This window comes from Pituophis catenifer, unplaced genomic scaffold (genome assembly GCF_029215685.1).
Source record: "Pituophis catenifer annectens isolate HBS135680 unplaced genomic scaffold, rPitCat1.0.hap2 SCAF_9, whole genome shotgun sequence".
NCBI lineage: Eukaryota > Metazoa > Chordata > Lepidosauria > Squamata > Colubridae > Pituophis > Pituophis catenifer.
The window spans coordinates 14,158,189-14,181,605 of record NW_027256889.1 but is presented as its reverse complement, the minus strand read 5'-3'; the positions used below and the strand labels follow the sequence as shown (position 1 = coordinate 14,181,605).

General features: G+C 41.3%; 1 protein-coding gene across 28 annotated transcripts in view; it reads left to right on the top strand.

The window, feature by feature from the left end:
- EPB41 (erythrocyte membrane protein band 4.1) overlaps window positions 1–23,417 on the top strand; it is a 107,133-nt gene that overhangs the window by 24,548 nt on the left and 59,168 nt on the right. For 7 of the 28 annotated variants that reach the window (XM_070949480.1, XM_070949494.1, XM_070949484.1 and 4 more), the window contains exon 1: window positions 4,401–4,481. The exons of 1 other annotated variant lie outside the window; for it this stretch is intronic. Coding sequence is in view for 19 of the 27 variants with exons in the window: in XM_070949478.1 (XP_070805579.1) it covers window positions 1,221–1,316 (96 nt within the window). In the remaining 8 variants the exon portion in view is untranslated. Of the gene's footprint in view, window positions 1–1,189; window positions 1,317–4,400; window positions 4,482–19,462; window positions 19,493–23,417 lie in introns of those variants that run through there. 20 more of the 28 variants (XM_070949478.1, XM_070949477.1, XM_070949474.1 and 17 more) reach the window with 9 other exon arrangements.

Here is a 23,417-nt window from a genome sequence, read left to right as displayed (position 1 = left end):
GGATACTGTAAAATCTCCATTCCCTCCCCACTCCAGGAGAAGGTTACTGTAAAATCCCCATTTCTTCCTGATCAGCTGGGACTCGGGAGGCAGAGAATAGATGGGGGTGGGGCCAGCCAGAGATGGTATTTGCCGGTTCTCCGAACTGCTCAAAATTTCCACTACCGGTTCTCCAGAACCTATCAGAACCTGCTGAAACTCACTGGGCTTGATATGTTATGGAAAACCAGCCTCGAGTACTTTACGCTGCTTTATGCTTTATTTAGGAAACACGGTTAAGCAAAACATTTCTTAATTAAGTCCTGCAATTTAGCCTTTGGATAAAGGGCTGATATAAGAAGGAATGTAGGAAGCATATTTTTGTTAAGAGAGAAGGTGACTTCTCTGTGCCTCGTTTTTGAGATTCCCAGCTAGGAGCCCCGGATTTCAGAGCAATTCCATCTTTCTCGTCTTCAGAAAGTAACCCCCTTCTCCACGTTGCACCATCGAAGCAAGCGTGCTTGGGGTGGCAGCCATCTGCACCTTTGTGTGTAGGGCGTGTGTGTGTGTGTGTGTGTGTGTGTGTATGTATGTGTGTGTTTGGTCCTGTGTTTTCTGTTTTGATCCGTGCCCGCTGGGACCTTAAGTAATTAATATCCCAAATGATGCCATGTCTCATTTTACACCAGAAGGGACCTAGATGCAAACTGAGCATAATTTTCTTATCCCTTTCATTGTTCAAGCTCGGCCTTTGTGGACACGGCCGTGCGCATGATTGCCTTCCTTTCTTCCTTTCTCTCTCTCTCTCCCCACCCCTCCAGCCCCCCACCCCCAGGTTTGGGTCTTTTCAGCATGATAATATCGACCCATTATTTTGCCCCGCAGCAGGACATGTCCCAGCTGCAAGGCTTTTCTTTACAGTAACTTCGTGGCAAGGATGCTGCTGCCCCAACGCTCATCGTGCTTAGGTAACTAATAAAATTGTCGAAAGACCAGGAACTGGAGCTGGCCAGCATAGCCATTCGCACTGGGCCACCGGCCTGTCCGGATCCTGGCTTTTTTTTTCTTTTTTTAATTTTATTTTCTTAGCCCTGGACCCCTATTGTCCGCCCTGCTTTATTCCTTGATGCTTAGTGAGAGGCCAGAGATAAGCTATTTGTCATGATCCCTTCCCTTCCCCAACTTCCAGGGGCACCTGGCCATCCCCAGTGAGCTGAAGGAGGAAATTCATTTCTGCAGCCATGTTTAATTCCCAGGATAGTCTAATCTCCGGCACCATCTGCGTCCCCCGCCTGGAATGGAGGAGGCCAGAAAGCTCTTGGGATTTCTTCCAGAAGGTGAATGTCAAGAGGCCTTGTTTATTCACTGTCTGTCCAGATAACATCCCGGGGTCACAGGAGGACAGTTTTGTTTGGTTTTGAAAGAGCCGCTGAGCCGGATCTCAGCTAGCCACGGAGACTGGCTTTCAGTAACTCCTTCAAGAGGAAAAGGAAAAAAAGGGGAGCTTCAACCGAAGCAGCAAAGAAGCTTCCCTGGGGCAAGATAGCCTAAGTGGATCTGTGGGTCCTCCACCGTCAACTGTCCTATTGTATTCTCCTCTGGCCAGGGGTGGGCTGCTGGGGGTTCGCAGGGGTTCGGAAGAACCTCTAGCTAAGATTCTGTACAGTTCAGAGAACCCCCAAATCCCACTCCTGGCTGTTCCCGCCTCTGGCAGGAGTCTCCACGTGGCCCGTTTTGGATGCAGGTAAGTGCAGGGCATGTGTGGAGGCTTGGGGAGGGCAAAAAACGGGCCTACCAAAAGTTTGGGAAGGCCAGAAATGGGACTGTTTCTGGCCTCCAGAGGGCCTCTGGAGCCTGGGGAGGCTGTTTTCGCCCTCCCAGAGGCTCAAGGAAAGCCTCTCGAGCCTGGGGAGGGCAAAAACACCCCCCCACTGTGGTGCAGGAGGCTGATTAGGCCACACCCACCATGGCCATGCCCAGCCAGCAACTGGGCAGAGAACCCCTTGCTAAAATTTTTGAAGCCACCCCTGGCCATAGCAGCTGCAGGCTTGGCCAGCTTCCTGTAAGCAATAGTGGTCTGTGCCAAGTAGTGCTTGATTTACAACAGTTTGCAAGAGTGGCAAATATCTGTAGCTTGGGTGTAGATTGAAAGTGGAGGTTTGTTCTCCAAGCTCTTGTGGGTTGGTTTCCGGATGTTTTGTTACCAGACTAGGTAACATCTTCAGCGGACGATGAATGCCTTCAATTCCAGTGAAGATGTTAGCAAGCTTGGTCATGAAACGTTCTGAAACCAACCCCAGAAGCTCAGAGAACGAACCTCCCCTCTTACAACAGTTCATTTAGTGACTGTTTGAAGTTCACAACAGCATTGAAAAATGTGACTTATGATCGTTTTCCACACTTACAGCCATTTCAGCATCCCCTTGGTCTCGTGATCAATATTCAGACACTTGGCAACTGGATCATATTTATGATGTGTCTCGGGGTCGTGTGATCCCCTTTTGCAAACTTCCTCCAAGCAAAGTCAAGGGGGAAGCCAGATTCACTTAACAACCATGTTACTGATTTCATAACTGCAGTGATTCACTTAACAACTGTGGAAAGAAAGGTCATAAAATGAGACAAAATTCAATTAACATTTGTCTCACTTAAGAACAGACATTTTGGGCTCTATTGTGGTCATAGGTCAAGGATTACCTATACTATAATCTTCTTGCAATGCCTTATTTTGAGGATACAACACCTTGTATCGTGCCTTTGATGCAAGGGGTCTCCAGTCCTGCTGCCAGGTAGAGGTGGAGCATTGCTTGAATTTAGTTCCTTGACCAAAGCAGCTACTTTATTCTACCTAATGGTGGAGCGAGCCCTGATTGCTGGGTTACTAACAACTATCAGTGTTCTTTGCCTTCATCAAATTGTTGGTCCATGGGGAAAGCTGATTTCTTCCTTTGAGAGTAATTAGTAGAAGTTTCATGTTCAGGGGTTGAGGGACACTTCTTATTGGCCCAAGAGATGGCTATTAGCTGTTCACAGTTTGCTGGCTTTCTCAGAGCATTTCATTGGTCACTATATGAACTACATTCAATGGATGTTACATTTAAGTCATCAGAGTTCAAGGGAAGTCATAGCTTCCTGGAGCAGAAGAGTTCATTTAAATCATCAATTCTCCTGCTTAGTGCAGAAATCTTGAGAATTGGCTTTCCAGAGTCTGTCTGAAGACAGCAAGCAAAATAGATGCCACCTCCTCCCTAGATCATTCAACTATACCCTGATGAACTGATGTCGCCCTAAGAAATGCTCCTAACATTAAGCCAGAATCTATGTTCCTTGCTATTTTCTGTATTATGCTATGTCCGGTATTCTGGAACCAATTTAAAGATTTGGATCGCCTTCTGTATGACATCCTTTCAGAACTTTGATGGATGTGGTCATCACCCTTTAGTCATCTTCTCTCAAGGCTAAACATATTTAGTCTCTCCAGTTTCCAGTTCCTTGATCAAAAAGTTTTCAAGATACCTATATTTCAACCAAACTTCTGCAGGATTTGAAATCTACCTAAGAAATGAAATTACCTCTAAAAATGGGAATGCCACTTGGTAGAATTGCATGTTTATGGAAGTTGGATACAATCAACTTCAAAATATTTCTACTGCAGTTATTTATTGCAAAGATTTGTATTCTACTTTGCTTTTATAGTGGAGTTCGAATGGATGCTCCTGAGCTTCTCAAATGTCTTTTGCACATATTGATTAATCTTGCTGGACTTCAGCAGCATTGTTGCCAAGCCTTTGTTGTCCTAGGTCAGAGGTATCAAACTCGATTTCATTGAGGACCACAACAGGGTTGTGTTTGACCTCGGGGGGGGGGCGTTTTAGTAACATCTCAGGAGTCGTGGTGGTGCAGTGGTTAGAGTGCAGTACTGCAGGCTACTTCTGCTGGCTGCTGGCTGCAGTTTGGCAGTTCAATTCTCACCGGCTCAAGGTTGACTCAGCCTTCCATCCTTCTGAAATCTGTAAAATGAGGACCCAGATTGTTGGGGGCAATATGTTGACTCTGTAAACCTCTTAGAGAGCACTGTGAAGTGGTATATAAGTTTAAGTGCCATTGCTATTGCTATCTCTCTGGGACATTTGAGTCAGTGTTGACTCCTGACAACTAGCTCATACAGCTTCCTCGCAAGATTTTGCTATTGCCTCCTTCTTATTGGCCGAAGGTCGCCCAGCTGGCTTTATGCTTAAGGCAAGACTAGAACTCATGGTTTGCTGGTTTCCAGCCTGGTGCATTAAACATTCCACCAAACTAGCATTCTCCAGGACATCTAGCTTTTTAAATAAATAACTTTTTGCGCATTAAGAATGCTTGTATATATGACTGTTTTTCAAACCTATATTGGTTGGCTATTAAATATGTTGCTTCTCTCACTCTTTTTTCCATGTATTCTACACTGATGGATTCTGATGAATTACCTATCGGATTCCTGTAATTGGCTCCATTTTTGGGGGGTGAGTATGAACTTTTAATGAAATTCTTAATGAGTTGAAAGCTTTCTTCCAGAAGCAGAGGCTTTGCTTAATCTCGTTTCTTTTTTTTAAAAAAATTCAGTTCTTCTGGTTTACATTGCTTAATCCTTCCTTTCTAATGTAACTGAAAGCTTACTGGATTCATTTTTTTTGATTTAAAAAAAAATAGAGTAGAATTCTAGCGGGTTAGTTTGTTATTCTACAGCAATGGATATTTTCTGTCGAATGTTCTTTATGTGGTTAGTTCCATATTATAAATCATATTTCTGCATGGGAGAAGAATGTAGTAGAGGCATTAATATTTGATCGCTGATTTGCATCACGGAGATTTATATGAAACCTGTCCAGGAAAAAAAAAAGAATTTATATTGGAAATCTGTCTTGAACTTCTATCGTAAATATAAGCGCCTTATTTATGAGTTACATCCCAAGGCTTGTGTTTAGCAAAGACACTGCTCCCATGTTTATTCAGATGTCAGCTGGTTTGGTTTATTGCGTTTTGTTCCAGATAGGCTGTAGGATTGCAGCAAAACAATGCTAATCTTCCTTAGGTCTTCCTGACTTTTGCAGATTAAGAAAGAGGCTCTTGTGAATAAGGTTGGTGTTGAACTTGAGTTGACCAGATTAACATCAGGCACAAAGAATACAGAAGATTATTTCAAGCCTATTCACAAGAATCTGGTCAACTCAACACTGAATGCGCACCAGATAAGGATCAGTGGAATTCAGGAGAGGTTGGACTTGCAGTGCTTGTGAGAATGCAAGGACTCTAGGCTGATGACTAGTTTAACTCAACCATCACCCACCCAGCTCCGCATGCTCTTCTCCTACAGGCGCTGAATTGAGGGGAGGAGTGAAATGGTTGAGTAGCCTTGAGTGGCTTGTGGGGAGGAAGTGGCTACAGGGAGAGCCTCCCTAAAACTTCACAGTATTTATCAAGTAGCTATGTAGCGAGCGCTTTAGTCTGGCGATATTCCTATCTATAGCCGAGCAACAATAAACATACCACCATGATCAGTTCTTTGAGTTGTTTTGGGTTCCTTGTGCCTGACAGAAGGTGACAGTGTTTTTCCTGTGGTCAGTAATCAAACTGAAGAGGTTTGTCAGTTTCAGCAAACAGGGCAAATGCCTTGACAGTTACCATATTTTTTGGAGTATAAATACACCGGACTATAAGATGCACCTACCTTTTTTGGTGAGGAAAACAAGAAAAAGAAATCTACCTCTGCCTCCCAGCAATTTTACCTCATTGCAGCAAGCAGCAAATAGCCTGCTTTACTTTCATTTTCGTTTTCAGCATAGCTTGATTAGCACAAGAAAAAAAAAGAAATCTGCTTCAGCAATTTACCTTCTTGCAGCAAGCAGCAGAGGCCAGAGCAAAACAGCTGAGAGTCCGGAGGCCGATTCAAAGGACAATCAAGTTGTGCTAATTAGGTTGTGCTGAAGCTGAAAGGAGCTGTTTCTTCTTGCTGCTTGCTACAAGGAGGTAAACTGCTGGGAGGCAGAGGCCAAAGAGGGGCCAGTGGGTGGGTGGGGCTAAATTCGGTGTATAAGATGCACCTAAATTTTCATTCCCTTTTAGGGGGAAAAAAGGTGCGTCTTATACTCTGAAAAATATGGTACACCTTGAACCTGTCCCTTTAAAGGAAATACTAGCAAGTGCCCCAGAGTTTAGGCAGGCACATGGTCAAAGTGAGATAGACTTTCTTCTCTGACAGCAGCATGAAAGGGGAAGCTAACGAAACATATCTGAACGGGTTCATTCATTCAGACTTTTGGATTCTTCTTTTGCCAAATGTAAAGAACGCTAAAGAAGTGAGAGGGAGGCATCTGTTTTATCATATTTATATCTCTCTTCCACGGAATACAAAGTGGTGCATGTAAATTTATTTTTGGCTGCGCCAAATAGATCTTGTATTGTGCAAGGCTAACTGAATCTGGATCTGTTTAATTTCAATGAGACTGTAGTATCTGGTGCTTTCAGCCTCTTCTTTGGAAGCCCCAATCTAGTTTGCGTGATGTGGAGTTAATCCATTTGAAAGGGTTTCCTTTTGGACTAAAGAGTGGTGGGAGATGAAAATCAAAGATATAACATGATTTGTTGCTCTGCAACATGATTTGTTTGGTTTATGGCATAGCATGCTGGGTGAACCCAGAATGATGCTGTGAATTGCAAGTCACGGTTGCTGACTACCAGAGCCCTGGTGGCACAGTGGTTAGAATGCAATATTGCAGGCTAACTCTGCATTCCACTGCCAAGAGTTCGATCCTGACTGGCTCAAGATTGACTCAGCCTTCCATCCTTCCGAGGTCGTTAAAATGAGGACCCAGATTGTTGAGGGACAATATGCTGACTCTGTAAACCTCTTAGACTTAGAGAGTACTGTAAAGTACTATGGAGCAGTATATGTCTAAAGTGCTATTGCTATGGCATACAACGTTCAGTAGCAAACCATGATTTGTTAAACTATTCATAATTGAATGTCTGAACTGAGCCAGAGATACTGTTCAATTTTACTGCCCACGTTCCTCTGTGCATTTATTAAATTCCTTTTCTGTATGCATATTTGAAGGAGCAGCATGATATGCCAGTGCTGAATTTCAATACTAGATGCTTGTTGCATAACCTTTCCATGTTTATCTGGAAACAGAAGGCTTAGCTGGATCAACAGATGGGCTTTACTCATTGAGGAATGCTGTAGAACTTAAAAGAACACTAACTACCCTCCTGTTGATGATGCTAATAATACAAGGCACGAAGGTAATTTCATTGCAAGAAAATCTGACCACAATTGATTCCCCCCCCCTCAAATGGAGTAGTTATTATTTAATTTATGCCAGCTTTTGACTAATAGTTACATACAGGACTTGTAGCTGACAAGAAATCTTAACTCTTTGCGTTAGGGAAGTGAGAGTTCTTCGCTTTCAGCTTTGGGGACCAACGTATCATATACATGGAGATCTCTCTCACCTGAGGATTGAAGGGTATTGCCTGCACAGGATTTTGCAACTTTTCCAACATCCCCTATAAGTGCCAAACCCTGATTGCGATTTGCTGGGTTTTGGCCGGTACAAATCTGTGGAGAAATTGAATGCCTTTTGGTATTGCTTTCTACTTGATAGCTTTGCTGTCTGTGAACACCATTTCTTCTGGGTATGAGGCAGTGGTGGGTTGCCCCCGGTTCAGACCGGTTTACAAGAACCAGTAGTAAAACCGGTGGGAGGCTCCGCCCACTGACCCGGACGTCATCATAGTGAACTGCGCATGCGGGCATGATGCGAACCGGTAGTAAAGGTAAATAGAACCCACCCCTGGTATGGGGGTAAAGCAGCCAAAAGGATGCTAAAGTTAAAGAAGACGGAAGAAGCAAAACAAAACAAAACAAAATGTCAACAGACCACGGAAGTTGCAAACATTGTTTATGAACAAGTGCACAGATTGCAGCCCAGATGTTTTTCTTAGGATAATCAGTTTACGTCTTCTCAAGAAGCACGGCTCCTTCCTCTAAGGAAACATCTGAAGTCAACTTTCCAAAAATGGAAATACTGTAATGGCTCCTAGAAAGAACAGCCTTGCTTTTACAATTTTGCCAGCCTGATGATGAAGTGAAAGGATTTGGGTTGTGGTGCTGATAAGGAAACAAGCTAGATCCACATCAACAACAAAATTGAAGGAAGTTTCTAAAATTTGATCAAGGAAAGCTATGATTGACTGGAAAATATCTCATGTCTCTAATTGGGAAGCTCTGGCCGTGTATTAACCATTAAAATTACAGGTAATCCTCGACTTACAACAATTCATTTAGTGACTGTTCCAAGATATGACATTGAAAATAAGGGACTTATGACCAGTTTTCACACTCACGGTCACATGATCAAAATTCAGAGGCTTGGCAACTGACTTGTATTTATGATGGTTGCAGTGTCCTGGGCTGATATGATCACTTTTTGTGACCTTCTGACAAACAAAGTGAATGGGAAAGCCAGATTCATTTAACAACCGTATTACTAACTTAATTGAAGCCATTCATTTAACAACTGTGGCAAGAAAGGTAGTAAAATGGGGCAAAATTCACTTAACAACTCTCTCACTTAGCAACAGCAATTTTGGGCTCAATTGTGGCCATAAGTCGAAGGCTACCTGTATCTTCCTGTCCAAGGAATATATTCCATGGAGCACCAAGGACAGATTGCCTTGGTAGAAAACTATCTTGCCTAGGACTGTAAAACATTTTCTCCAAACTTTGTGTTTTTAACCAGTCTTCACAAAAGCTGTCCTTTGGGAGCTGCTTTTTTGTCTTTGCTGAGCTTTGAATGTGAATGGAGACACTATTTATAGCTTCAGGATACAGTCTTTTTGCTTTTCATGTTGCAGACCACAAGAGGCAGACAGATTCAATTCTCATTATTTTGTCATGAGCTCTGCAGTATTCCACCCCCTCTTCTTTTTGTACAATAACCTACATAGCAAAGAGACATTCTAGGTTACTCTGTTTGTTTTGGTAAGAATGGAAGGCAAAAGAACTAAAAGCAAATTTCAAAATGCTTTTCACAAAAAGTAATTTTAAAAGTGGCTAATATTAGAGTCAAGATTTTTAAAAACAGGAGAGTTTTTAAATACAGAGGTTTAACATGTCTGCCACGACTTGTTTAATATATTGGCAAGGAACTAGTTGTTTTATTGGTTTTAATATAATTATTTGGCTTGATTCTTTGGACTGAAAAGAAAATGACCATGCACTAAAAAAAAATCAACTAGGGGTTATATCAGTGGTGGGATTCAGCCAGTTCGCACCACTTCGGGAGAACCGGTTGTTAACTTTCTGAGCCGTTTGGCAAACTGGTTGTTGGAAGAAATCATTAGGGCAGAGAACCGGTTGTTAAATTACTTGAATCCCACCACTGGGTTATATGTACAATTTTCCTCTTCAGTGTTCCAAGTTCTTTTATATTAAATTGTTAGGTATTGTTACTGGACAAGGTTACAACCTAAATATCTGCCATTCAGATTTCTGAGTTTAAATAATGAAGTTAGCAAGTTGTGGGCTTTGATTTACTGTGCTCTATGAATATAATTAGTGAATGGCTGTTCTAAAATTTGCTTTAGGATAGCAAACCAGACTTTGAAGCTATTGGTATTTTAAAAAATTGACTTATTGATTGTAATCCAGGAACAGCACGATTGCAGATGGACATGGTTTATTTCTGCTTTCTGGGCTTTTTCCTTTTATGCTCTTTTCATTTTCCTGACTGATTCATAGCAGTGCAAACTAACAGTTGCTCAATAATGGGGAATACTTTTTTTTCCTGGAATTACTGGAAAACGATAATGAATGTATTTTGCTTATCTGCAAGATTGAGTTTGTCATACATTTGTTTTACTCAACAAACAAATAGGGCTGATTTTGATATGATTTGGTTATCAGCTGCTTTACATTGTTATAGTTGTTCTTCTGGAGCCCATGCTGTAGGCATGAGTTTGCTTCTGGCCATTGGAGTACTCAAGAGTACAGATGATCAAAAGTTTGCTGTTCTTATTTTGTATATAGATCTGCCAAACTGTGGAGGGGATACCAGACTGGATGGACATACAATGTATATAAAATACAGTGTTTATGTGGATTTTTTTCTCTTAAGATCTATAAGGTATATAAAATACAGTGTTTATGTGGATTTTTTTCTCTTAAGATCTATAAGGTCATTCATACCTAAATCTCCTTTTTGGGCTTGTATGCTGTATTATGAAGCTGGCCTATGTTATACCAGGGAGTGAATCTGCCAGTGAGCTACAGCTCCTGAACCTCAGAGGCCTCCAATAGTACAATAGTGGTGAAGTTTAAATATGAACTATTAAAATAATCAGTACATTTACTTCAATAGGCTGTTCCCATTTTAAAGACATTTTTATACATTCTCTCTTCTGTACTAATTTTTTACTTATAGGTATAGCTACTGGTTTTAAACTGTAATAATAATTTACATGATACTGAGCAATATAATGGCACATAAATAGGCTATGAACAGCAGCAGTAAATCTGCACCCCAAGTTTTGGATATTATAGAACAAAGTGAGAATTCAATGTGGTCCATCAGCTGAATTCAGTCCCATCAGATGGCGTAAACAACATGGGAGAGACCAGATTTAAAACAGTCTTCTGCAAAAGCCCTGCTATCTAATGTCATCCATTTGACCACAAAGGAAATAAGCATGTGATAAGAGATCAATCAAAATAAGTGTGATAAGAGATCAATCAGTTGATGATATTGACTAATACAATTTTGAGATTTATTCACATTTTGTGTAATTTGATTATTAAATCATTAAAAGTTTTCAAAAGGTAGCTCTGATAATCCACTATCGCAAAAGCAATAAAGAATCTTTAATAAATTCACTGCTACTTTAAAGGCTCATGAATCGCAAAAGCTTATAAAAATTGTCACGAAGATGCCACAAGTCTGTGCTTCTATTTTTAGAAAACTCATAGTTAAAAAAATAAAATATTCTGTTTATGGTTTTTAATGATTAAACTTCATATTGAAATGTACAAAGGTTTTGAAGTGGTATAGCTTGCCTGCCTCACTCCACTTGTTCATAGGGTTCAAGCCTATTTGGCAATTTAATACCTTAAGAGGTGCTCAGCCAATTGTCAATACCATAACAGTATAATAGTTCATTCAAGTAATCCTGAGGATGCAAGAATACTTGTTTGTTCAAGTAATCCTGAGTAATCACGGGAATGCCACATTAACATAAAATCGAATAATGCAAATGTATTACAAATTGTTGTGTCTGGGCAGTGGATATGTTATTATCAAGCAAATCATTGTATAGCAAAATGAAGATTAGGTCAACTTTGAATCCAAGGCATGATAGGTTTATTTTATTTATATGCCGCCCTTCTCCGGAGACTCGGGGCGGCTTACAATGCGTTAAGCAATAGCCTTCATACTTTTGTATATACCTGCTTAGTAGGGCTTTGCCCCCCCCCCCCCAGCGGTGTTCTTCTTTATACAAAGTCAGTTTATTGCCCCCACAACCGGTTCCTCATTTTACCTACCTCGAAAGGATGGAAGGCTGAGTCAACCTTGAGCCTGGTGAGATTTGAACTTGCAGTAATTGCAGGCAGCTGGTGTTACTTAACAGCATTTTAGTCTGCTGCGCCACCAAGGCTTATTTTATGTGTACATTTGGGGCATCTCACAAGGTGGAACCAAGTCAATGATAACATGACTGTGCAACCAATGTGCTTTTTGTGTGTTGCTTGTACTCAGATTTGGTTAACTTGTGTGGTAATATTGCCTTTTTTTAACTACCTGCAGACATCTTTGCCTATATAGCAGGTAAAATGGACCCAGCATGGAATAGCTATCATTATCTTTTCTCCCCTAGACTGGCTTTTGGTTATAAAAATGAAATAATAAAAATAACACAGTATTTCTGAGGAATATCTCTGGGGAAAAAGTATTCCAGTGTAACCTAGATCAATGCTGTTTTGCATTTTTAATGCTCAGCCTCCCTCCTCCCTCCAATTTCTTGGGAAGCCTATAAACTTCTCTGGTCTCCCTGTCAGGCGCTCTAATCCTTTTACCTCTCTCTCTCTCCTCTTAATGATTATTCCAGGATCACCACTGTAAACATGTCGTTTCAACCCCTCACTTAATGACCAATGTTTGTTTTTGTGCTAAATGACAAGTTGAAAGAATCTAAGATGCAGCAGATACGCCTCCTCAAATGGCATCCATTCAAGAAGCTGTCAAGGGCCGGCTGCCTTTAATGTAGTCAAATGTCTTTATTTTAGGAAATCTTTCTAGGAGGCCGCCATTATTAATATGCATGACCAGGAACATTTTTTTTCCATAAAAGGCCTTCAGCATGTGGGGGGCTGCATCTGCGTGTTTTTCTGCAACATGAGTGGTCTATTGTTAGTAACTACCACCTCCCGGGCTGCTGTCTGTGCAGGAGCCCCAAGAGAGGAGGGAAAATGTTTTGAAATTCCCTGAATGGAGAGTTTGCAGCCAGCTGGCTCTGGTACACAGACGGAGGTGAAAAGAGGACTTTTTTTCAGATTTTCTTTCCCTTTTGGCTGCTTTCTCTTCCTGGAAAATAAATGCATTGAAGAAATTAAGCAAAATAAAATATAACCATTTACACCATTTACCATTGTGTATTATTTACACAATTCTCAATGAATTATAAAAATAACAAGTAAAGACTGTATCTCTAGCCCCCAGCTCCTTCATGGAGAAAAGACAAATAGAGTGCCTATAGCAGTGATAGTATTTTACAGTTACATCTTATTTCACACATTTATGTCTTGCCCATCAAAATAAATAACATGGCACATAATCTAACAGTGTAGGATTAAAATTAATAAACTGGAGAGTAATGGATTAGATCAGTGGTGGGTTCGCACCGGTTCTATAGAACCGATAGTAAAATCGGCCCACCAACCCCGACGTCATCAAAATGCTTCTGCGCATGCGCAGAAGAGTGCGCGTGCGAGCGAGCGAAGCGAGCCCCATTGTGAACCGGTAGTAAAGGTAAGTAGAACCCACCCCTGGATTAGATCCAGAATACTCTCAAAACAGCAGTGGCTTTCACATATTCTTACCACCGGTTCACCCCGTGTGCGCCTTGCTTTGCTCGCATACGCCTTCCGCCCATGAGCCCAGCCTTCTGCATGCTTGCTGTGCACGCGCACACCTTCTGCACATGCACCCGGCCTCGAAAACGTGGCTAAATAGAACGGCATTATGTCCGGGCGGGTAGGCAAGGGCAGGCCCACCCCCAGTCACCGCTACCATTTCGCCCGAACCAGTCTGAAGCAGCTGAATACCACCTCTGTCTCAGAATCATTTACTGAGCAGAAGCCCATTCACTGTTTTCTTGCTGATAAGAGACAGTTGTCCCCTTTCTTCTGCAGCCTTACTATCATTTCACACATTGTTCCATGGATCCCTCCAAAGCTGATTTTCGTTTTAAAGTGTGTTAACATCAAAGTAAAGGAGGATGGAAGATAGTTCCTTCAGCATAAAGGCATCATTGAATAGAAAATCTTTCAAAGATTGAAGGAACTCTTCTGTTGATGTGATAAACTCGAGACTAACAAAATTGGTAATGCGCTAAAATACATTGTATTAACTTTAAACAGATACAACAGTATATGAAATACATTCCAAAAACTACCCTTTGGAAAATATGCATCCTGTCTTGTCTGCTGGAAGCTAGAAATAGCAGCAGACAAAAATAGGCCCAGGTGCTTTATTTGGCACCACAGAAGAAAAGAGACATATATATATATATATATCTTGCATGTACCTGCCATAATTCCAATCATTAGTTGACCTGGAGCAGAGTGAAAATTTCTCTGGCAAGATATCTGAGTATAATACATCCTTAAAAGGACCGTGTTTTGTTTCCTTTCCAAATACATTTACTTATGTAATCTTTCTTTTCAGTCTTGGCAAATCTCTCTCTTCTGTGTAATATTTAACTGCAGGGATCACAAGACACACTTGTAGCATAGTTAAACTTTCAAATAGGATTATAGAAAATGTCCCTTCTAATTTAAGGGACTTTTTACCATCTTCATGATGCAAGAGGCAACATGGATTTTTGGCGCACTAGAAAACAAAAGCCATTTCCTTAACTGCTTTAATCTCATCATTTTAAAGCAAACTTTTATTTTGGATTAAAAATGGATCAAGCTTGTACAATCACACAATTCTACCTTGTTTGATTGTTTTATATTTTTATGCTTTCAAATGATTTTTTAAAAAAGGGATTCATGGTCTGCTTGATTCCTCCCCACCCAAATCCAAGTTTGATTCCTGGGAACTATACAGGCCCATCCATATAGGATTTTGGCAACAACATAAAGTGATTTGCCATTGCCTTTTCCTTTGACTTCTCAGCCTAGCCTCCAGGCCTGGGATTTCCTGCTAGCCTTCAACCCAAGCATTATTCAGCACTGTCCCTGCTGAGTTTTGTAAAATTTGATGAGATCAGCTCAGTGCTACAATGGAAATAGCTTTGATAAAAATTCTTGGATTGTAATCCAGGTCCTTGACTGTGTAATCACATTTAAAAGTGGCATCTATCTACTGTTCCTTAAGTGAAATTTCTCAAGCACTCCAGTTACAATGTTGGCAGGCGTGTTATGGACTATTAAAAACGCTACCCAAGACGGTGGCTCTGACTGCATTCACACTCAGTACCACAATGTTCATCCTTTGGATATCTTTTTACCGTTTCCCTCAAAATAAGATATCCCCTGATAATAAACACATTTGAGCACATGGCAATAAGGCCACACGCTTATTTCAGGGTTCAAAAAAATATAAGAAAGGGTCTTATTTTCAGGGAAACATGGTATAAGATTGTACAGGTAGTCCTCGACTTAAGACCATAATTCAGCCCAAAATTTATGTTGTTAAGTGAGTTTTGCCCCATTTTATGACCTTGCTTGCCATTGTTATTGTGAATCACTGCAGTTGTTAAGTTAGTGACACGGTTGTTAAGTGAATCTGGCTTCCTCCCTGACTGTCAGAAGGTCACAAAAGATGATCCCAGGATGCTGTGACTGTCATAAACATGAGTCAACAGTCATAAGTGTGAAAACAGTTATAAATCACTTTTTTAGTGCCTTGAATGGTTATTAAATGAACCATTGTAAGTTGAGGATTACCTGTAATTGGAAATATTATACTGTATGTCCAAATAGAAAGTCAGCTATACTTACTTTGGATTAGTATACATAAAGTTGCACCTTTCATATGTAGTTAAAAGACATCCATAATTCTAAAGCTGTGCTTTTGAAATAGTGAACTGCTTTAGAATTGCAGATTGTTTAAAGATGTTGCCGTGGAAAGGCCACAGTGAGACCATACCTATTTTATTGATTAGAGAATATTGCAGTGAGATCCTTGGTCCGATATTTGAGAATGTAGTAAAGAGATAGTACAACAGTTATGGGGTCAAACCTCAATCAGCAAAAACAGACTTAAATCCACACTTGACCACCAAATTCATTATGTGATTTTGGCTAGTCACTTGCTCTGAGCTCATGATGGTTTTAGGTGGAATAAAATGAGGGGAGGCCTTTAAATAAGCATGAGAGAGAAAATATGGCGTCTACATGCAGTCTATAAAATAGTAATTCTAAGGCCTGCTTCACATAGTGGACAAATCCATAGTTTATTGATTTTGGTTTTGGCTTACTGTCTTGCATCAACCCAACCATTATATACTTTGATTTATAGATTACTGCAGTATGCAAAGCCAGTATGAGAGATTATGCTTCCCTTGTATGTAAAAGGGAGATTAAAAACACACACCACCCAATTGAAAATTATAATTCTTTTCCCTTGTAATAACCTTTCCATATTAAGAACCTTGGAATTTTTTTTAACTCTTATGTGTAGTAAATGGCATGCTGTTTATAAATGTTGGTAACGCTGTTAGGAACAAAGAGCTTGTTGGATTGCAGTGTTGATATGTGCATGGAGGTGTATCTGCATTAGATGTGTGTGTGTTAATACAATTACTTTTCACCCATTTTTTGTGAAAAGGAAGCCATGGGGTTCAAATGTGCTCAATGACTGGGCGTAAAGTATCTCCTGTGCTGAGAGTGTGACACATACTAGAGAGCGCCATCAGATGCCTTTCTGATAAAGGGATGCATCCTTTTCATTTGTCAACACTATGAAGAATACAGGTAGTCCTTGATTTACGACTGTTGGTTTAATGATGGTTCAAAGCTACAAAGTGATTTACAACCTGTAGTCTCATTTATGATTATTGCACCACCCAGTCATGTGAGCTCAACTGGAATACTTAGCAACCAGCTCGCATTTACAACTGGTTGCAGCTGTCCTGCAGTAATGTGATTGCGATTTGCAATATTATTTCCAACAAAAAAATCCACCCATTGGGGAAGCTGGATTCATTTAACATCTGCATGGTTTACTTAATGACCACCATAACACTTGTGAAATCAGATCCAATTTACTTATGACCATAACTTGTGACTGAAACTCCAGTCCCAATTGTGGTCGAAAGTTAAGGACTACCTCTATATACCGTTTCCCTGAAAATAAGCCCTAGCATGGGTTTTTTTACATACTTAATATAAGCCCTACCCCCAAAATAAGCCCTAATGAGTCTGCACATCCATACTAGCACACCCTCCTGCCCATTGTGAGCAAGCAGAAATGGGCCTCCCATACATGGGGGGGGGATAACACCCCCCAAAATAAGCCCTAGTGCTGACCCAAAAGACAATAAGACCTGGTTTTATTTTCGGGGAAACATGGGTAATTTAAAAATCTCATGCAAGAGATTTTTGCTGCTATAGCAGGAAGGCCAGCTGCATCATTCTTTACCTGCCCAATGTGTGTGTGTACAGTACTCTTCAGAGCAAATATGTGGTAGAAGCTGTTTTTTCCCCCATGAAAGTCTTATTTTGCTACAACTTCCTCCTTCAGTCGAGCAAGCTGGCATGTTTCAGTTTTAAAGTTTTTAAAGGCATATGCTAAACTTAAATATGCAGAGCCAACATTTCCTGATTTCACTGTGCTTGATGTTTAAGTTGTGTTATGATGCCATAGCAAAGAAAGCGGTAGATATTTGTTTCAAAGAACTTGCAGAAGTAAAATGCATAGGAGGGATGGTCTGCCCTTTTATAGTATGAAGCACTGTTGATATAGTAGTTCTCAAGATACTGGCAAATGGATTAAGCTGTCTCTGTTCAGACTACAGGTGATCCTTGATTTATGACCACAATTGGGATTGGAACATCTGTCGCTGAGATAGTTATTAAGTGAGTCCTGCCTAAACTTTTGCTGTGGTTTTTAAGTAAATCTGGCTTCCCCCATATACTTTGTGGAAAGCTGACTGGAAAAGATCACCAATGGTGATCACATGACCCATGGTGCTATAACTGTTGTAAGTATATGCTGGTTACCAAGCACCCAATTTTTTTTCATGTGACCACAGAAGTGTGATGGAATCAGTTTTAAGTGAGAAGATTGTAAGTCACTTTTTCCACCAGTTATAACTTCCAACAATTGCTAAACAAATGGTTGTAAACTTGAGGACTGTATGGAATTTCTCGTGAGTGTAGCAATATTGGGCACTAAGTACTATCAAGGCTACCAAATAGTGCAAGATTGTATGAGAAATTCAGAACCGATGCAATTAAAAGATCATTTTCTCATACAATCTTGCACCACTTGGCAGCTTTTACAGTGTCGTGTTTCCCCGAAAATAAGACCCTGTCTTATATTTTTTGAACCCTGAAATGAGTGCTTGGCCTTATTTTTGGGGATGTCGTATTATTTTGGGGCACATGGAACAAGACGGGTCTCCTCTTGCCATCTTACCTGATTTTCAGCTCTGTCTCTCTAACCCTAACGAGAGGAAATAGCAGGGACCAGCTGCACATGCGGTTAAATATTTTCAGGGAGAGCTTATTTTCGGGGGTGTGGGGGTATTTTAGCACATGCGCTCAAAAGTCCGATTGGGCTTATTATCAGGGGATGTCTTATTTTAGGGGAAACAGGGTAGATACTTATCAGATGGGTAGCAGAGAAAAGAAAGGATTTCACACAACATTTAATTGACTGTTCTCACTGCCACAGATATAGGGCAGATCACCGAGTCAGTGAGCTGACAGGATTATCAAAAACCAAAGAGACGGAAGCCTCCATATTCAGAGGCAGTGTACCCCTCTGTATGCCAAATGCTTGGAAAATTTAAAAAGCAAAACAAAAAACAGTAGGCTGATTTTTTTTGGGGGGGGGGGGGAAACAGACTGGATGGCCTTTAATGGCTGCTTCTTGAACCTTGAATCATTTCACTAGACTAGATAATCACCACCTTTTCACCACTTGCGTCGAGTGGACCCAGCAGCTCAAGGGATTAGCATAAGGCATGCGGAGACTGCCATAGGAAACTGGATTAATTGAGTAAACCGGGGTTCGGGTTCTCCTGCGAACGCTTTTAAGCCGAGCTGCTTTTTTTTTTCCATCTGACGCAGCGCTCGAGATTCGGCTCCATTGGATGCCTCGCTTCCTTTCGTCCATTCCGCTCTTACTATTATTACACCACGGCAGCCCCGCCTTTTGGTCAAAGACGTCTGGGCCGACGAGCCATTGTTATCTTCCCCATCTCCTTCATTTTGGGGTGCGGGGGTGGGTGGTAAAAATGTGAAGAAAAAAGAAAGGAAGAAAAAAAAGCAGGTTAAGTCCCCAGGGCGATCCACAGAAAAGGACTGCAACTCCCATAGCGGGAAGGAAACGGGGAAAGGGGGGGGAAGAAATAAGAGAGCGCGCCTGCGCGCGCACCTTTTTTTCCCCTCATAAACTGACCCAGATGGCCGTTGGGATTCATTTATTTTGAAGAGGGCGCGAGCCTCGCGCGCGGGCGCGTTCTTTCGCTACCTATCTCTCCCCCCCCCCCGCCTTTCTCCTCCTGCGCGCTTGCGCTTTTTTTTTTTTTTTTTCCTCCTTCCCGCTGCCGTTGCGTCTCCCACGAAGCCCCCCGCGCGTCCCGCGCTCCCTCGTCCTCACCACCACACAGTCGTCTCTCTCTCTCTCCCCCCCCCACTCTTCCCCTTCTCGCTCCGCTTTGGTTCCCGCCCTCTCCGCGGCCGAGAGCCAATGGTTGAGCCCCTGAGGAACTCCGCCTTCTTCTCCCCGCCAATAGAAACTTACTACTATGTTATGGAGCGGGAGGGGGGAGAGGAAAGGTGGGTGAAGGGGAGAGAGAGAGAGAGAGAGGGAGAGCGCGATTGAACGCGAGCCAGCCGAGCAGCGAGACCGTCTGAGGGGAAAAAAAAAGGGGGGGGGCGCCTTCGACCACTTGCCGGCACCCTCGCGAAAGGCTATCGGTGTCCAAGCATCCTCCACCTGGGGAGGCGTCAGGCAAGTGAGGCGGCGACGCAAGCGACTTCCGTCCCTCGTCTTCTCGTTCCCCGCTTTACCTCAGCGAGGTGCGTCGTGAGTGAGAGAGAGACGGCTATCTGTCTGGCCGTCCACAGCCATTCGGCTGGCGGTCGGGTTGACTGACTCGGGCGGCTGAGGGACTGGCGAAGGCGCGAGAAGGGACCTGGTCTTTCCCCCCCCCCACCTCTCTCTCTCCTGGGCAGGGCGGAGCCGCTGCCTGGACTGCCCCGGGAGGCGCTCAGGTGGCCGTTGGCCTTTTGCCCGGCCGCGCGAGGGCAGCGACAGCCGTGTCCCTCGCTCTGAGGTGCCGAAGAAGCGTCCGGCTTCGTTGCGCCGCGGGGTGGTGGTAATGGTGGGAGACGGTACGGAGAGGTGGTGCAGTGAAGGTGTGGGACGGACGGAGGAGAAGGAGGAAAGGGGGCGCTTTTCGTCAGCGGGGGGGGGCTGTCTCGAGGGTGGGGGGGGGGACAGAGAGAAGCGTGTTGAGCGGTGTCTCCGCGCCCGCCTGGCAGCCTCTCGGGCCGGAGGAAGGGAGGGGATTATGGGATGGAAGACGGTGTGACTCAAGTGAGGTGAGGGCGTTGGGTTGAGGAGAGCGCGCGCGCGAATGTCGGTGGTGGTTGGGGGGGGGAAGAGAAGAAGAGAGACGAGGTTGAAAGATTAAAAGGCGAGCTGGCGGGTTTAGCTTCCGCGATAGCCTCCTGCGCTTTCCCCCTTCCCTTTGCTATATCCCTGGTCAGTCGGTTTGTGGTCTGGATTTAAAGCCCACCCTCTTTTATACTGTCTCTTAGATCTTCGTTTTTTGGGGTTTTCTTTCTTTTTTTTGCAATGGCACCAAAGATACAGCGGTGACAGTTTCGAGTTTGAAAGTGGGGAGGGGCCGTCTCCAGTTGTGTAAGCGTTTTGGGGAGGGGGGGGACAGAGAGAGACAAAGCTGATCAGGTACAGGAAATCTCGCATATACTGAGATGAACTGAACGCCGTTCCTTGGAGCTCGACTGGTTATTTCTCTTGACAGCAAGGTTCTGGATTTCAAAATAAAAACAATAAAGGCCTACTGATACTCTATGATTACATACCCTAATTCTGTTTAATGTTAACTGAAACTACATTGCTTTGATTGCCATACATCTTAGTCCTAAATACAGCATGAAAACATTTTGTTGGTCTGTCCCAAAGGTGCTTTTTCAAGAGGCAGCTGGACTTTCTGGCTTTTCTTTGAAGACGGTTCGCTTCTCATCCAAGAAGCTTCTTCAGCTCTGACTGGATGATGACTGAATCCTTCCATTCCCCACCATGGATTCTTGGATGAGAAGCGAAACATCTTCAAAGAAAAGCCAGAAAGTCCAGCTGCCTCTTGAAAAAGCACCTTTGGGACAACCATGACCTGGATGACTGAGCATCTACATAGGCATTTTGTTGGTCTCTATTTCAGTTATATATGTTAAAGGGGGTATTTTATAGATATGACTTATTGTAATTTAGCTTGATTTCTTCTGTCTACATTTAAGTTTTTCAGGTCTGAGGATCATATACCAGATGGAAGATTTTGAAAAAAGCTTTTAAGTTGTTTAATGAGATAAATATTAATGAGTTATGTATATTCTTTTTCACTTACAGTAAATAGGGTGAGTGATTCTTTAAGCAAGATTGTGATGTACAAACTTTAACAGTGAGATGATATATGGAACTGCAACCAAGTTATATTATATGATTGCCTTTCTTGCATTTACAAGTATTGTTTTCATTGCAAAATCATATTGTGGTTACTGTAATAGAAACTAATCAGTTAAAAATTAAAGTGCCCAGATCACTTTTTAAAAAAAACCTTCTAGTGAGTTTTCACTTAGCTATGGTTGCCTTAAATTTAGTTTGATAAAGCACTACATGCATTAGCCACATGTAGTTGAATTTAGCTGCTCTCAGAAAGTTAGGCAAAGGTAGTACTTAAATGGATTAATGCCATAACCTGGGAAGTATAAATATCCCAGATAAAGTCAGTGACAAACCACTTCCAAAGTACATGGACTGTTCTGTGAAATCACTAAGATTTAAGCTTGTATACCTATTTATTGCAAATGATTTTTGATGATAGTACAGTTGCTTTGTGTTGTTTATAGTCTGTTAACAGTCCTACTGCATTTACTGTAGTTATTTAGCTGGCATTATATAATAAATATTCCAAACCAAAGAATTGGCGAAGCTTCTTGGATGAGAAGCAAAATGTCTTCATGGAAAAAACAATTCAATTGCCTTTTGAAAAACACCTTTGGGACAACCATGATCTAGATGACTGAGAATCTCCATAGACATTCCAGACAAATGTTAAATGCATGATATAATTTGTGGCTTTCACTTCATTATATGCCATGAACATTTTGACTGTTGGATTTAAAGGTTATTTTTAAATAATTTAACCTTAATTTGATGAAGTATTTCAATTCTGATTTCAGGAAAGATTCCCCTCCCCAACAGTCAGTGGGTTAAAAAATTACCCAGTTTGTCTTAAATTCACTGGCAGTGTTATCAGTTGTGGCAGCTGTCAGAGTTTTGTTTAATGTAATCCTGAGTTAATAAGAGTATTCCAACTATAGTCTTTCAACACTACAACTGTATACTAGTAGAGTATTCAATATTGACTGGGCCTATAAATAACGTTGTGAGACTTTGGATGTCATAAATATCAAATTAGGAGAACTGGAATAAGTTTAAACAGACGAGGGACAAATAAAGATATGGTGCCTGATAGTAACTTATCCTCCAAGATAACTTATTTGTTATCTTGTATTTTAATAGAAATGAAGAAACCAATAAGAAATTGCATAATTGAAGGACTGTATAAAAATACTTTTTTTTCTTACTAAGGTATTAGGGCACTCCAAATTCAGAGGCAATATGAAAATAAATGTTCCAGGACAATGAGACCTACTTAAAATACTTTGCCAATGAGACAAATGATAGACTTAGATTTGATAGCATTTAAAGTTAATAGATGATGAATTTACAACTATGGAATACAACTTAGTTGCATATATTCATGTTCTAGTAGCATATTTTGACTATTTCAGTGTGTTACAGTAATTGGAGAGCATCTGAAAACTTCAGTTGGTACAAACACTCTGAAATTTGTTTGCTTATTTATTACATTTGTTATTTACTACAAGGAACTCTGTCTGGTTTACAGCATCATCCATAAGTGTTTCAATTCTTTTCTATGATGTCAGGAGCAAACTTTAAACATAACCCAAATATCTCCTTGATTATGCAAATACTATTAAAATTGATATAAATAATATATTTATATTAGAAAGGTTAGGGGATACTGGTCCCCTGTTTAAACTATGAACTATCACCATAAGAAATGGTAGAGAATTTTAAAAATCTGAATGATAGAAAGTAGTTCTTGGAGAAATTATTTAACAATAATGCTTTGTTATGAAATGTGAAGGATAATTGAATGACCATTGATACAATAATTTTATCAGTGCTAAACCACTTAACAGATAGTATTTGACTTACAATCATTGATTTAGCAACTGTTCAAAGTTACAATAATGCTGATAAAGTGACTTACAGCTGTTGCAGCATCCCTGCATTCATGTGATTGTGACTGGATGCTTGACAACCAACTTGTATTTATGATAGTTGCAGCCTCCTGGGTTCACATGATCTCCATTTATCATGTAGTCACATGATGCTTACTTAGTAACTGCACTGCTTAACAAATTTTCTAGTCCCACTTTTTGTAAATTGAGGACTACTTGTAGTCTTTTCAGTTGTCTTAAAAGTTTATGCAGTTCAGGGATTAAGATCTCTGTTTCATAGACTTCATAGATTCATGTATATCTCTGCCAATTTATAGCCCTTTTTGTGTAATATAAAACAAATAGTCTTGCTGTTAGCAACTCATCTTATATGTGTGTTGATCATTTATCTATATTTTATGCTTCTAGGTAAACTGCCTAGTCATTA